We start from the raw sequence: 15,106 nt of genomic DNA on the forward strand, positions 1-15,106 counted from the left end.
GTAACCTTGGGGTTAAAGCGTTCGCTCGTAAAGCCGAAGATTTCCTTGAAAATAAAAACTTAAATCAATTCATTTCATATGAGAACAACATGATTGGTCAACATGTCAATATCACTCACAAACATACCACATACGCGCACTATACAATCAAACTCCCCTGTCGATAATCATTGTGGCCTTTTGTACCCCTTTTGACTCCGATACACTATTTTCCCTAAAAAATACCTTTGCAGTTTGTAAGGGGGGGGTTATTGTGATCCTGAGGTGGATCTGCTGACTGTTCCTGTGCTCGACGCCTTGTACGTTTACCCCCAGACCAGAATATGACCGTCTGTGACGCGCAACAAGAACCTCCGGTCATCCTAACGGTTGATGTTCCTGAAGGTTCCAAACACGTCTCACTAATTACCGATTGAAACGAAAGATGTCTCTGTGCCAGTCTGCTTATAACCCAACGTGGGCAAACGATCAGAGTCCCGGCAACTTTGGAGGGCTTTCGTGCATTATTCATACCTATGATTTGCCGCCTCAAACTTTGTTCCAAGAGTAAATATGATATGGGAAACAACGAAGTATTACTGTCAAGACATGAGGGAGCATGGTTTTACTTCGCTTTTCGCAATACCCAGCAACATCACGGCAGGGGACACAAGAAATAGGCTTCAAACATTGTACCCATGTGGGGAATCAACCCACAGGCCCTCGTGTCTTTGCGAAGATTAAAGATTCGACCACAACCACGTTTTGTGCGGACACATCGTCATCCAGTTGTGTCAAGATCGTTTAGTTGAGAGTTAAAATCGGGTTTCAATCGACTTGCAGAAATAACAATAAAGATTGGTAGGTGCCATGAATGGTGATCGATAGGTCAATCATCCATGATTATGTTTATATTAAGTTTTAATCGATTGTGACTTAACTTGATTGATTATGTGTCGCCACACCCTTGCGGTGTTGCAAATTGCACAATGTGCCAACAGCTTGTTAGTTTGGCAACGATCGATGTCTGTTTCCCTAGTATCACTGGTTAATGTCTGTGTCCCCACTGTCACTTGTCCATGTCTGTGTCCCCAGTATCACTGGTCAATGTCTTTGTCCCCAGTATCACAGGTCAATGTCTGTGTCTCCGGTATCACTGATCAATGTCTGTGTCCCCAGTATTACTTGTCAATGTCTGTGTCCCCAGTATAACTAGTCAATGTCTGTCTCCCGAGTATCACTGGTTAATGTATGTGCCCCCAGTATCACTGGTCAATGTCTGTGTCCCCTGTATAACTAGTTAGTGTCTGTGTCCCCAGTATCACTGGTTTATATCTGTGTCCCCAGTATCACTGGTTAGTGTCTGTGTCCCTAGTGTCACTGATCAATGTGTGTGTCCCCACTGTCACTTGTCCATGTCTGTGTCCCCAGTATCAATGGTCAATGTCTGTGTCCCCAGTATCACAGGTCAATGTCTGTGTCTCCAGTATCACTGATCAATGTCTGTGTCCCCAGTATCACTGGTCAATGTCTGTGTCCCCAGTATCACAGGTCAATGTCTGTGTCTCCAGTATGACTGGTCAATGTCTGTGTCTCCAGTATGACTGGTCAATGTCTGTGTCCCTAGTATCACTGGTCAATGACTAAGTCCACACTATCGCACAGTATCTGTGTTCAAGGAGAAAGGAGCATAATTGGCATGCTGAGGCTAGAAGAATGAGATAGTCGACGCACTGAAAGACCGTTTCTGTTTTACCATTTGAACTAATTGATAAAAAAACCCAAAGAGTTCTTGGGTTGAACGACCTACCGAACTGCAGTACAACATTAGAACTGATCTTCAGCAACCCAAGCAAGTTCTAAGAAGCGAATATCGATATGGGGTACTCAGACTTGGTCGAGGCAGGTATCCTGATTGCAAATGTCGATAGTCATGATGTCAAACACTTATATCTTAAGTTATCAGATATCATTCTAAATGTTGAGCGAGTCTTCCGCAATCGCCGTGGTGGACACTAGAAATGTTCCATGTGGGAATCGAACCCGAATCTTAGGCGTTACGGGCAAACACTTAAACCACCAGACTACCACAAAACTCACAACTCACATGACGCTATCACCACTGCGTACTGTCGATATAATGTAGATAACAAGTTCCAAATTCGGAACACAACACCTTCATCAACTGCCTATCTGATGTTATTGCTAAAGGTTGTTGCCATAGAAAAGAACCTGACGACGGCAGTTCGTCAGTTCAGCCAATCAGCTGCCGAGTTCATGACGAGACAACTGCACGTGAACCAGTCTGAGTAATGTATATTTCTACCAGTGTTTACCAATCCGTGATGATCTGGGTTAGAACTGGTCTTCAGGAACCGATACTTGTCGTAAAAGGCAACTAATTGAATCGGGTGGTCAGGCTCGCTGACTTGGGTGACAAATTCCATCATATCTCAGTTACGTAGATCGATTTTCATGATATTGATCTCTTGAACCAGACTCCATTGCGTTTACAGATCGGCATCATATAGCTGGAATATTGCTGATTGTGGCGTTAAACAACAAACCGACTTATATTTATCAACAAATCACATCCTTGGCGTCACAGATCGTATGCAAAGACATTTCATACTGTACGGCACATGGCAGGTTCATTGACTGATCTTTTTGACTAGCATTTTAGAACTAAATAAATATAAAATAAAAAGACATCATTCATTTTGGAAGACAACTTCTTAAGTACATTACTGATTCGACGTTTCGGTAAAGATTCGTATACCGATGTCAACCGTTGTCACTCTTGCTTGACAGCGGTGTAAGAATCTACACCGAAACTTTGCATCATAACTTTACAAAGAAGTACCGGTTATACCGGTAAATATGAAATGATTGTCGCACAGCTGCTATCTACTTAATCACTTTATAGGCACTCTCAAAATACTATCTTGAATGCTATTCCCCAATGATTCCCCAACCTTCAGTATATGTCCTCATCCATTGTGGTGTCCCGGAGGCTGAATGGGTGATCATACTATCAACCACTGGTTTGTCTTGCCCAGGTTCAGATATTTTCAGATTGTTTTGATGTCGCTGTCATAGCTGACAGTTGCGTTAATCACACTCACTAACTCACCTTTTCCTGTTATGCTCATGAACGTCCGTCCCTCCATTCAGTCCCTTCCGTCCGCCGCATCAAAGACCAGCTGCTGCAACTAGAGAGAGTATTCTTGGATCCTAACGGAATCCCAGGGAGGTCCTGTTTCAAGAAGAATCAGGTTCATTCACTGATTCAACTTTAAACTATACGTAGATGTATTTCTCAGCCAGAACTTCGTGAAATGTTCTCAAAAGATAACACAATATTTTATTTTATGACAGACGATTTTTGGAGGAAATTAACTGGACGTGTCCATTTTCGACGTTTACATTCAGATTAAAATCGGAACATCTAAATTCAAATATTATATATATATATCAAAGTGTATGATAAGACATCCATTTCAAACGGGATAATATTTTAACTTACATATCCGTGTGCAATTGGTTTCAAACGGTTTTTAATTTTAACATATAAATAATAGTGACTGGCTGCATATATTTTAACTTATGACTGACCATTATTGGCATGAAATGTATACTGGTGATTCGGAGGAATGGCTTAGTTCAAATGAGACTGACTTGTTGTAAATCTAACTGTTCTTTTTCAGGCACATCCTGTTCGCCCCCAGCAGTGTCAACAGCTATGCAGGGTCGTCATTCCCTGGTCTCACCGATCTGCTCTTTGAGATTGACAAATCAGCGGATCCTGCGAAACAATGGGAGAGAGTCAAACAACACTTCTCGGTCATATTGTTCACCATCCAGTCAGCTGCCGCGACTCTCAGAGACCCAGCCCACTTCCTTTGATATGGATTAAAATTATTAATATGCGTCAAGATATTGTGTAACATAATTCTAGTCTCATACTGCTCAAAGTTTGGTGAGATTTTGGTATTGATGATGTTGGCATAGAGCAAACCATCTCAATAAGTTTCTTTAAAACTTCATATATTAAACGACCTAATTGTTTCGATATGTGTCCAAAGTACACCGAAATTCGGGCAAGACCCATAATTCTCAATCCTATCTGTAAATCAATTACCACCCTCCCTACATGGCCGTCCCTGTCTGTAAAACCTGACTGCATGATCCGGAGAGCGGAGTCTGGGAGACTGAAGTTATCATCGACAGAAGCAGACGGATTGTGCGGCTAGTCGTGGCGTCGGCCAAGGCCGTCGTCTCACCCAACGACGATGAAGAATAGACGTCTGACTTCTGCATGTGTGTATGTGACAGAGCGGGTCTCCGGTCACGTTCTGTCACGTGATCACCATTTATGTACCATTTCGACCTGTATTCCCCCAACAACAATAAACATGGCTGCTGTCGTCTTCGTCTTTTGTCTTCTGTCCGTCAACCACCCTGGACTACTAACCAAGAAGGCATCAATACGAACGCTCTTGGACAATATAACAAAAACACACATCAATCCAAAAACATTGCAATATTTCGGCAATGACGGAGTAGCCTTGGAGTTAAAGCGTTCTCTCGTAAAGCCGAGAACATTATGATTTGTCAACATGTGAATATCACTCACAAACATACCACACACAATATAATGTAAACTCCCTTGATGATAATTATTGTGGCCTTTAGTACCCCTTTTTGACTTCTTTACACTATTTTCCATAAAAATATTTTTGGCATTTTGTAAGGGGGGTTAATGTGATCCTGCGGTGGATCTGTTGACTGTTCCTGTGCTCTTCGCCGTGTATGTTTACCCCCAGACCGGAATATGACCGTCTGTGAAGCGCAACAAGAACGCGCGGTCATCCTAAGGGTTGATGTTCCTGTATGTCCTAAAGATTCCTGACACGTCTCACTAATCACCGATTCAAACGGAAAGATGTCTCTGTGCCAGTCCGAACGTAGGCAAACGATCAGACGCCCGGCAGCTTTGTGGGCTTAAGTGCATTAATCATACCTATAATTGCCGCTGTTTTTTCACAGAGTATATATAATATCAAAATACAACGATGCATTACCTTCAGGATATGAGCGAGTGAGTTGGATTTTACACCGCCTTTAGCAATATTATAAAATAGTTTTATAAAATAATTCACTTGTATAGCGCCTAATTTCCAAGCTAGGCCTGCTATAGTTTTGAGGAAAGCAGTGGAAAAGAGTTAATGGCTAAACAAAAATGTTTTTAGAGACTTCTTGGAGGATTGAACAGAGTCCACAGAGTTGATGTCCATTGGGATGGAGTTCCAGAGTCGAGGAGCATATACAGAGAAGTCATTTTCAGTGAGTTGAGTAGACGTTGATGGGATGGAAAGTTGCTGCTTGGTTGAGGATCTGAGAGTTCTTGCGGGCTGGTACAGATTAAGAAGGTCTTTGAGATACTGTGGTGAGGAGTCCACATTAAGTGTGGAGTACGTGAAAAGAAGACGTTTAAATATGATACGATGCTTTAAAGGAAGCCAGTGGAGTTGCCTTAGGATGGGTGAGATGTATTCAGTTGGGCGAGTACGGGCGATTATTCGCGCTGCTTTGTTCTGGATTCGTTGAAGGTGCGAGATGACAGTTGATCCGGACAAAAGGGAGTTACCATAATCTAATCTTGAGGTGACAAAGGAATTCATGAGAGTTTTGCATGTGTCCGTATCAATGTACTTGCGGATTTTGCCTATTTTGCTGAGCTGGTAATTTGCAGTTTGAGCGGTTTTGAGTGCCTGAGCAATATTCCAGCAATATCACGGCGGGGGACACCAGAACACATATTGTACCCATGTGGGGAATAAAACCCAGGTCTGTGCAAATGTTTTAAGCGCAAGGCTACCCCACCGCCCCGTCGAGATCTGGCTGAGGTATGTTATTAATGTGTTTAGGCAATATATTGTGTAATGCTTGAACACTCACATCAGGCTACAATCTCATCTGACTACACAGCGGAACGACATAAATAATTAATTACTTGCTGAGTTCAAGGGGTACTGGGAACAATCCCATCTCTCCATTGTGTCATCCTAAGGTCATGTTTTAACCATCTGATACGTGTTTTGTCATCCAGTAGATACAACATGTGTAGATACAAATTAGAAGAGGAATGTAAAGGTGTATATTGTATGCCGAGTCCGTGGAGTTCCTTGGGTTAGTGGTTTGGAAAACATTCCAATATCTGAACATTTTGCGACTTTCCACAAATGTCATCACACGAGGGATTTTCATCGAGCAATGTATTCCAGTGTAATGAGTGCGCGAGTGAGTTTAGTTTCACGCCGCATTTAGCAATAATCCAGCAATATGACGGCGGGGGACACCAGAAATGGGCTTCACACAATGTACCCAAATGGGGAATCGAACGCGGGTCGGCATGACGAGCAAACGCTTTAACCACTAGGCCATCCGACTGCCCTCCAAGATAATAATCTCCTAGCCAGGTTGGGCGCTTGGCACATTACAATACATACAGTTACTCTATTTACATGGAGAATAATGTTAGTTAATATCAGTAGGTTACACTTCTTAGGCATTCGGAAATGTTTGATATGGATATATTTTTGCTTGATGTAATTTAAAACACCATTCCTTCTGTTGTCTTTGTCCTCATAAATTGGTCGATTCAGCAAATTCTGAACAAATCCAGTTTTAAAATAAAACCGATTGATTTGTACATATCAGTGCATGAAACGTGATATTTATTTACAGGCTTCGGACACAGACTTTTGACTTGACTAGTTTATTCAAATCATCCGAGGACAGTAGCTGAATAGCATGAACGACCATTGCATTTTGAGACAAACGACACTCCCCGGGCCCTGACTAAAGGAAAGGCAAATTAGAAAAATATGTCCGTTAATCAATGGATTTAGAGTCACCCTCTCTCTTGTCAACTTGAGTGTTCATTCCACGTACAGTAGTCTCAAGCGTTGTTATGCCTAGATACACACACTCTTTCACCACGATGTTAAATCTGGACCCGACTGAGTGAGAGTTGGGTTTAACGCCACATTGAGAACCAACAACAACTATATCGCAGTGTGTAAGCTTGGTGGAAAAGCCATAGTGATGTATTCTTAGCTTCCTTGGTAAGCCCCACCACGGATCTGGCGCCTTCGCAACAAAACAATTAATCTGGTCGAAATTGGGATTCGAACCCACTAGTTTCTTCAAAGCCTAACGATACAACTGTATATAGTGAATTACGACACATTAGGCAACTACGCCACCTGTACACAAGTGTACTTGTATGGGATCCATATAAACTGGTGTGAAGTTGAATGCAACGCTCGTTACTCAATAACGTGGAGTGGAACGAAATGCATAAATACATAATCGTGGCACACGGTCTGTGTGATTCTACAAAGCGTTTAACAATTTAGATCTATTTCAGGCGAGATAATGGAGAACGTCATGAATATGTTCGATGGAAATAAATAAAATGCTAGGCTACAAAAGAATTAATTTACATCATGTCTTTAACTGCATGCATTGGTACTCACGTTGTGCAACTAAAACCAATTGTGTCCTGTAAACACCGCACCCAGGTAATATTCATGTTCCATGTGGTCACGCTAGAGTTGAGTAAAAGCCTATCATTGAATACAACCCATTCAGTAAACAGTCCTGATCAATTCCACCGTATAAGAACACCTCTCCTGTGTTTGAAAAATCAATTCATCGTCAGCTGTAGAGACTAGACTGCGTAGTGCAGGTACCCGTTAGTGCTTCAGTGCATCCGGACATACTCGATCGTGTATGCTGTCACTATGAGCCGTACCTCTGAACGTGGAACCAAGAGAAAACGTGAGGGTGGTGATGAAAAACATCGTGATGAAGTTCACGCGCCTTTTACCTCCAAGTACAGTGGACACGGCACAAATGATAAAGGTAAATTGAATCTCTAAAAGTTAAAGACTTACTTCCATATCACGCCTCCAAAAGTTCTATATTCACTAGCCGCAGAGTTAAAAGGGGCACCGCATCATCTTATCTTCCTTTATCTCGTCGATTATATCTATTTATATGTTTCCTTCAATTGCCGCTCAATTTCAACATTGCATATTTCTATGGGTGAGTGAGTGAGTCAGTTTGGTTTTACGCCGCTTTCAGCAATATTCCATCAAAATCACGGGTGTGGGGTGTGTGGGGTGTGTGTGGGGGGGTGTGTGGGGGACACCAGAAATGGGCTTCACACATTGTACCCATGTGGGGAATCGAACCCGGATCTTCGAACACTTTAACCATTAGGCTACCCCACCGCCCCGCATATTTCTATGGGAATGGAGGCAGGGATAATACGGAACCTTTTAATAACGAGTGGCTAGTTTGTGAAATTTGTACATATATGTATTGTTATTGCTGATTAATATTGACACACTATCTGTTCATTGAGAAGAACATATGAAGGATAATATACTTAAGGTGACCATTTGAGAAAAGTTCAAGTGACAGAGTCCAGCTAAACTCTGGATTTTTCAGACTGTTCAAAATGCAAGACCATTGTAAATGGTATGGAGACCTCACAGCGTGTCCTATCGATGCATGTTGACATCAGAAGCATCTGTCCGCCAAAGGATAAAGATTCCGCGGGAACAAGGCAAGCTCGTCCAAGAAAAGCAAAATGGACAAAAACAAGGAACATGAACATGAACAAAGTGTACCCAAAAACAAAGATAAACAGGAAAAGACTGACAGAAAAAACAAGGAAAAAGAGCGTATTTTTGAACATATTTGTGCTCTTAGAAACTCAAACGGTGGCATCTTGCTGATATATTTTACACATATGGATGACAGCGACAGGTCTCTTGCACTAGTTGACGAACTGATTGATGATAGGCTAAATGAACTAATTGAGGATGGAGTCTTATTCCATGATAGTTACTTCAGAAATTGGCTGAAAGGAGAACCCAACTGCCTCTCGATCACATGCAACTCTTCATCAACTATATCTACCGTAAACTACAACACACACATCAACCTCAACAAAGGTTTTGCTAGACCCACAGTTTTGAACATGCGTTACATCCTGAGTAAAGACAGATCAGGTGGAGGGTACGAGGAGAAGGCGCTTCGCGGACTACAAGAGGTCAGCAACGTGCAACTAAAATCCTTCCCACATGCCGGCCAGGTGGCGAGAAGTGATTGGGCACCCTACATCGTGGACAAACTTCGTCTGAGGGAATACATTTCATCCTTTGCAAACCAGAAAGGAGGCGGGTATTATTTCCTAGGAATTGCTGAACAAGATCAAACAATGCGCTCCTACAACTCAAGAAAGTTATCCATTGAAGGATTTGAACTGAAGAAGGAGCTTCATGAGACTCTCAAGTCAGAATTACAGGACCAAATTGCTTCGAGGGTTTTGTTTCTGACGCCGGAGAGGGCCATTGTTGACCGAGATGTGATCACACAATCTCTGAAGTTTACGTTCCACAAAGTGGAACGTCATGAAGACATCTGTGTTCTTGAGGTATATGTGCCTTCCTTCAGTGGAGTTGCGTTCTTCAACAGTGATGGTCCAGAGTCCTACCGTATTAATGCGAACATTTGTATCCAACGTGTCGTACCACAGGAATGGTGTCAGAAGGTTTTGGAGCATCCTACAACGTAAATACTTTGAGACACTGGCATCCATTACCAGATGTGTATTTACCCTGGTTTCTTCTGTGTGGCGTCTGTGGACAATAATTCATTACCGAACTCTGCGATACTCATGATTCATTTATATGTTATATTCTTCAGTAATATTGAATTATGAGTATCATGTTGAATTACAGTTCATGTAGATAGATAGATAAATAAACTACTAGGCAAAAGAAAGTTATTCTTCATTTGATCACAAAATAGAAACGAAGACGTAAATGAGATTTATGATAATTGTTTTACAAACGGAAATTATTTTGAAGCTGCATGCCTGCTCTGTCCAACATCAGTATGTATGACACAATCATACACGTGCATTTCCACCAATTCCCCACAATTACGTTTATCGCGTTTTGTAGAATTTACGATTCGTCCGAGGTTTTCGAACAGCTGCGTTGTTATCGTAACAATGTTGCGTTTTGGCGAATGTCTTCTGCTTGGGTTCAAACCTGTACCAACATTATTGTTTTGTATACAGTTACTTTAAAACTGATAACTTTCTTTTGGACGGCAGTTTAAATAACAATAGGAAATGAAATCTCGCGCCTGTTAAAATGTGTATCTGAATAGCATTACACCTCCAATGCATCTGAAATACGTACCAACTGTTCAAACAAGATCCTGCATACATGATACGCCTGAGATATTCATGAACCACATGTCTGTTGATTGTCAAGAGGACAGTGAAGAAAAACACTTGACAAAGCAATTTGAAAGCAATTAAAGGCGCAGTCTGATGATCCGGGAATGTCAAATAAAAAGCTTGTCATTCAATTTGTTGTTTATGTGCAAGAGACGTTACGCGTGAAAGGTTCTACTCATACAGAATGTATTGAGCGTATAAACAGACTTAGCTAGCTATTGTTAAGGGAATGTGTAAACATCTACAGTTACATGTATATTAACAATATAGGCATCCGACTGGCTGTTGCCATGTGTTCCTCTGTGAACCGAAAGTTTAAACCTCGCCAAGCTATCTGACTTCGATCTTAGTTCCCCAACTCAGGAATCATTGTCTTCTTCCGCCTCCTCTCTTCTCTGCCACTGTTTCTACATCGAGAGCGTCTGTTTGGAAGCATTAAAAAGGGAGATCATGAATTCTGTAGTTACCAAACAGTGTGTAGAAGCTGACATACGAAACACGTGAAAACATATTGTTTCCGACTGTCCAGGTACGTCTTTCCATCCGGAAGACAGGCACACTAAGTTGTGGAGACGTACGGCTCCATCCGGGAGACTAGCAGCAAAATGACAAATGAATCCGAAAAGCAACTATACACCTCAGCAGAAGTCCACTGTATAGAAAGGTTGCTTTACATATAGTTCACTATGAAATATATAATCGTAAGCAGCGTTTCTACAATGGATTCTTTACCTAGACCTTGTCTTTCTTGAGTATTTTATGGGACATTTCACGCTAAAAAGCTGATACAACGATGTTTTGAGAGGCATCATTTAATGACCATAAAACCCCATTGAATCAAATGACGCAAAAGTATTGTCCCAAAGGGGCTCAACATGGCGGCAGCAGAATTCTTCTGCAACAAACAAACATCAGACACATTACAGTTTTACAAAGTGAAGTCTCTTCAGTATCTTGTGTATCTTCCTCTGGCAGCAATGGTGTCTCTGACACTTCGTCTCATGCACTCGATGAATCTTCTGAATGTCCTCATGGGTATCCTGCGCCACTCCTCCGCTAAAGCCTGAGATAATTCTTGTGTCTAGGGGTCAGTAGGGGTCTTCGAACAGGACGTCTTGCCCTCAGACCAGCAGCACGGAGACGTCTTTGCCCAGTTCTTGGGGAGACTCTCTGGTGTGGCCGCCATTGGTTCCGTGACTGAACACTGCTGATGAACGGATTGCGTCAGCCATCCTGACAAGAGCCATGTCTTCCCTGGGATCTGATTTTCTCTGTCGCCGTCTGTCTGCTAACAGTTGTATGGCTGGTATTCAACTGTCCGCCTATAGCCCGACAAGAGATCCCGGTTCTATGCCAATGATTTGCCATTTCATTCCTTTGGACAATTTCGGCTTCCTTTTACCTCAGATATCAATTTGAATATCGCCGTCAATATTGCTTCACAGTAAACATCTGTTTATCTGTAATGAGGGCGCCATCTTCCTCGCGTGCTTCATGTGCATGTGAAACGTCTCATGCAAAATGCTTTATCCTGACATTACGCAAAAAGAAGGTTTCTACACTGGGATGAACTATGAACGAGATCACGTCCGAAATCAATGACATATTGCAATTAATATTTGGTTGTGCAGAGATGTATATGTTTACATATCAATACACGGTACTGCAAAGGAATTACAATGGCAGACAAGCGCTAAAGATGCAAAATGGCCATGCAAAATAGAAACACCTGTTACAACAATAAAGTAATGTTTATAGAATGACAGTAGTCAAGCTTCCAAAATAGGCCCAGACTGGGCACTCAAGCTGTAAAAGATGATCGAAACAATGTTGGCATTGCTATTTATATGAGATGACAGAAATTGCAATGAGAGATGACCCTTCAGATACACGTTTCGCTTCTGGAACATTTTGTAACACTTTGTTTGCTTGTTTGTTTAACACCACACTCAACGATATTCCAGTCATATGGCGGGGGTCTGTAAATGATCGCATTTGGACCTGACAATCAAGTAATCAAAATCATGTGCAGTTGGGATACGATGACATGTGTCAACGAAGTCAGCGAGCCTGACCACCCGATCCTGTTAGCCATTTCATTCCTTTGGACAATTTCGGCCTCATTTAACCTCAGATATCAATCCGAATTTGAATATCGCCGTCAATATTGCTTCACAGTAAACACCTGTTTATCTGTATTGCAAAATGCTTTATGCTTATATTACGCAAAAAAATGTATATTTTTACGGTACATATACACGGTACTTCAGAGGAATTACAATGGCAGACAAGCGCTAAAGATGCAAAATGGCCATGCAAAATAGAAACACCTGTTACAACAATAAAGTAATTGTTTTGGAATAACAGCGGTCAAGCTTCAAAAATTAGGCCCAGACTGGGCACCCAAGCTGAAAATGATTATCGAAACAATGTTGGCATTGCTATTAATATGAGATGACAGAAACTGCAATGAGAGATGACCCTTCAGATGCACGTTTTCGCTTCTGGAACATTTTGTAACACTTTGTTTGCTTGTTTGTTTAACACCACACTCAACAATATTCCAGTCATATGAGTGCGGTCTGTAAATGATCACGTTTGGAACAGACAATCCAGTAATCACCATCATGCGCATCGATCTATGCAATTATGATACGATGACACGCGTCAGCGAGCCTGACCACCCGATCCTGTTTGTCGCCTCTTACGACAAGCATGGGTTACTGAAGACCAATTCTAACCCGGATCTTCACGGGTCATTTTGTAACATGCTGGGTGGGGTGACACGGGAATGGTCTAGCTGCAATGGAAACGTCCACTCCCGTCTTGATCCCCATATCTGTCCTCAACTGAGTCTTAACAGAAACAACGTAATACAGTTATAACACCGTTTTAAGATGAATAACACAAAGTCAATTTACGATTCAGACTACACAATGAGCATATCTTTATGTACCACATTGAAATAGTATTGACACCAGGTGTAGGAAACTTGACCATATCGGCTCATCCATGTACATATGGAAGTAGATGTGCATGTCTTACACACACACCAGTACCAAATGGTTATTTCTGCCTGTTGTTTTCTATACCAATTACAAATAATTCAGATATGAACATCAACAAGCTGCCACATGAAAATAGCGATAACATTTTACAGAAAATATGAATCATACTTCTCATTCCGATACCTTGCCTGTTTTAACGTTTTCAGGTGCGGGTGTCGGAGACCGGATAGCATGTGCTATCTTTAATGAATGTGCATTGCATGTCCACGCGTGCTAAAACTCAAAAAATATTTCGTATCTTCATACAGACCCGACAGCTTCAGCTGACCTACACTACGTCAGGTACACTTCGGCATCAACATTTCCGCCCACTGTGATGGAACGCAGAAACTCACTGATGGAGATTATAGAATCAGTTGCCACAAAAGGTTCGAAAACACTATCATTTCTTTTACCGTTTATTTTTTACTTCTTACATCACACTGACAGCTTTTGTCCGAAAGGAGAATCAGACATTTCTTAAAGAACATACTTTGAACATGCAGGTCATTTTTCTGATTTCACTTTACACATATATTGTATCTACATTCTTGTACAAAATGTACCTTAAATAACTTCATTACGAGACTGGCAGAAATCACGTTTACGTAAAGGTGTAATGTTTGATGTAAATGATCTAATACATTTCTTTCATGCTGCAAGATATATAATAATTGATTTGAATAATCTATTTACTACTATAAGGAATATTCCCATCACTGATGTTCAAAACATTTGAAGCTGAAGGCAAGTATAGGAACCTCACCTCACGTCTGAGAGACTTCATCTCAAAGGCCGGTAGAGCAGTTGTAGGCAGATCTATGGCTGCAATATGCAACTTGAAGAACTGTGACGCCCGTCCCGATACGGTGATTTGTGACTCTCTGTTGATATCGAAATCCATTCCCCCAACACTGCTCACCTTCGTAGAGGACAGCGAAGACAGTGATGGAAGTATCTCAGCCTCTAACATCGAGGGCACAGATGACTTAGATGCAGAAAGAAAATACAACAAATCCGTAGCCAAGGCAATGACGTATGCACGTTATTTCACGGATGAACCATTTGATGTGATCTACGGAGTTATCAGGCCTGAAGATACTAAGACAACCAAAGCATTTAACAAGAGATTGTCAACATTGAAAGAAGAGACATCAGCATATAGTATTGGTAGTAATCTGTTGATGTCTGAAGAAAGATGTTTGAAAATCCACACAGCCTTCATCATGATGTCTGCTCTATCTGACCACCGGTCATTGGTAACTGTTGATGAGAATACTGGCAGGGCGTCCCACTATGTCATGACTGTGGACATGCACCGTAAGCTAATGCTTTACACAGATTCCATTTTCAGCGGGATAAATGAATCACACAGCGATGAGACTCTGATTTCACTGTTGAATGAACGAATCTCTAAAATAGGAAAACGGGTGGTGGACAGGGTGAAAAGGTAAAACAAAGTTTTGCATTTCTGTTGCAAACCTACGAAAGTACAGTTACAGAAGTAGATAATATTCATCCCGGTATCACAATGTAATAACACTCATTCATTGGGATGTTGGAAAAGTATTATTGTCCTTAATATTCATAATTACATTTCAAAATACTTAGAATATTATAAAATATTGATACGTTCATTCCGGCATTGATAAAAATATATGATTATTATTGTGTGCTTCTATAGTTATACTGAAGGTTAATGATGACATCATGAAGTGCTACATTGTCTAATTTGTTTCAGTGAAACGGG

General features: G+C 41.4%; 1 protein-coding gene across 4 annotated transcripts in view; it reads left to right on the forward strand.

Annotated features, from left to right (window-relative positions):
* Positions 1-7,598: 7,598 nt before the first annotated feature.
* LOC124261642 overlaps positions 7,599-15,106 on the forward strand; it is a 39,874-nt gene continuing 32,366 nt past the window's right edge. The window contains exons 1-2 of one of the 4 annotated variants that reach the window (XM_046696022.1): positions 7,599-7,911; positions 8,503-10,437. In XM_046696022.1, coding sequence (XP_046551978.1) covers positions 8,645-9,634 — 990 coding nt within the window. In that variant the 5' untranslated portion in view covers positions 7,599-7,911; positions 8,503-8,644 and the 3' untranslated portion in view covers positions 9,635-10,437. Of the gene's footprint in view, positions 7,912-8,502; positions 10,438-15,106 lie in introns of those variants that run through there. The other 3 variants (XM_046696000.1, XM_046695994.1, XM_046695987.1) reach the window with 3 other exon arrangements.

The sequence above is a fragment of the Haliotis rubra genome, unplaced genomic scaffold (assembly GCF_003918875.1).
Source record: "Haliotis rubra isolate DU_JTF1 unplaced genomic scaffold, ASM391887v1 Scf1197, whole genome shotgun sequence".
Classification (NCBI taxonomy): domain Eukaryota; kingdom Metazoa; phylum Mollusca; class Gastropoda; order Lepetellida; family Haliotidae; genus Haliotis; species Haliotis rubra.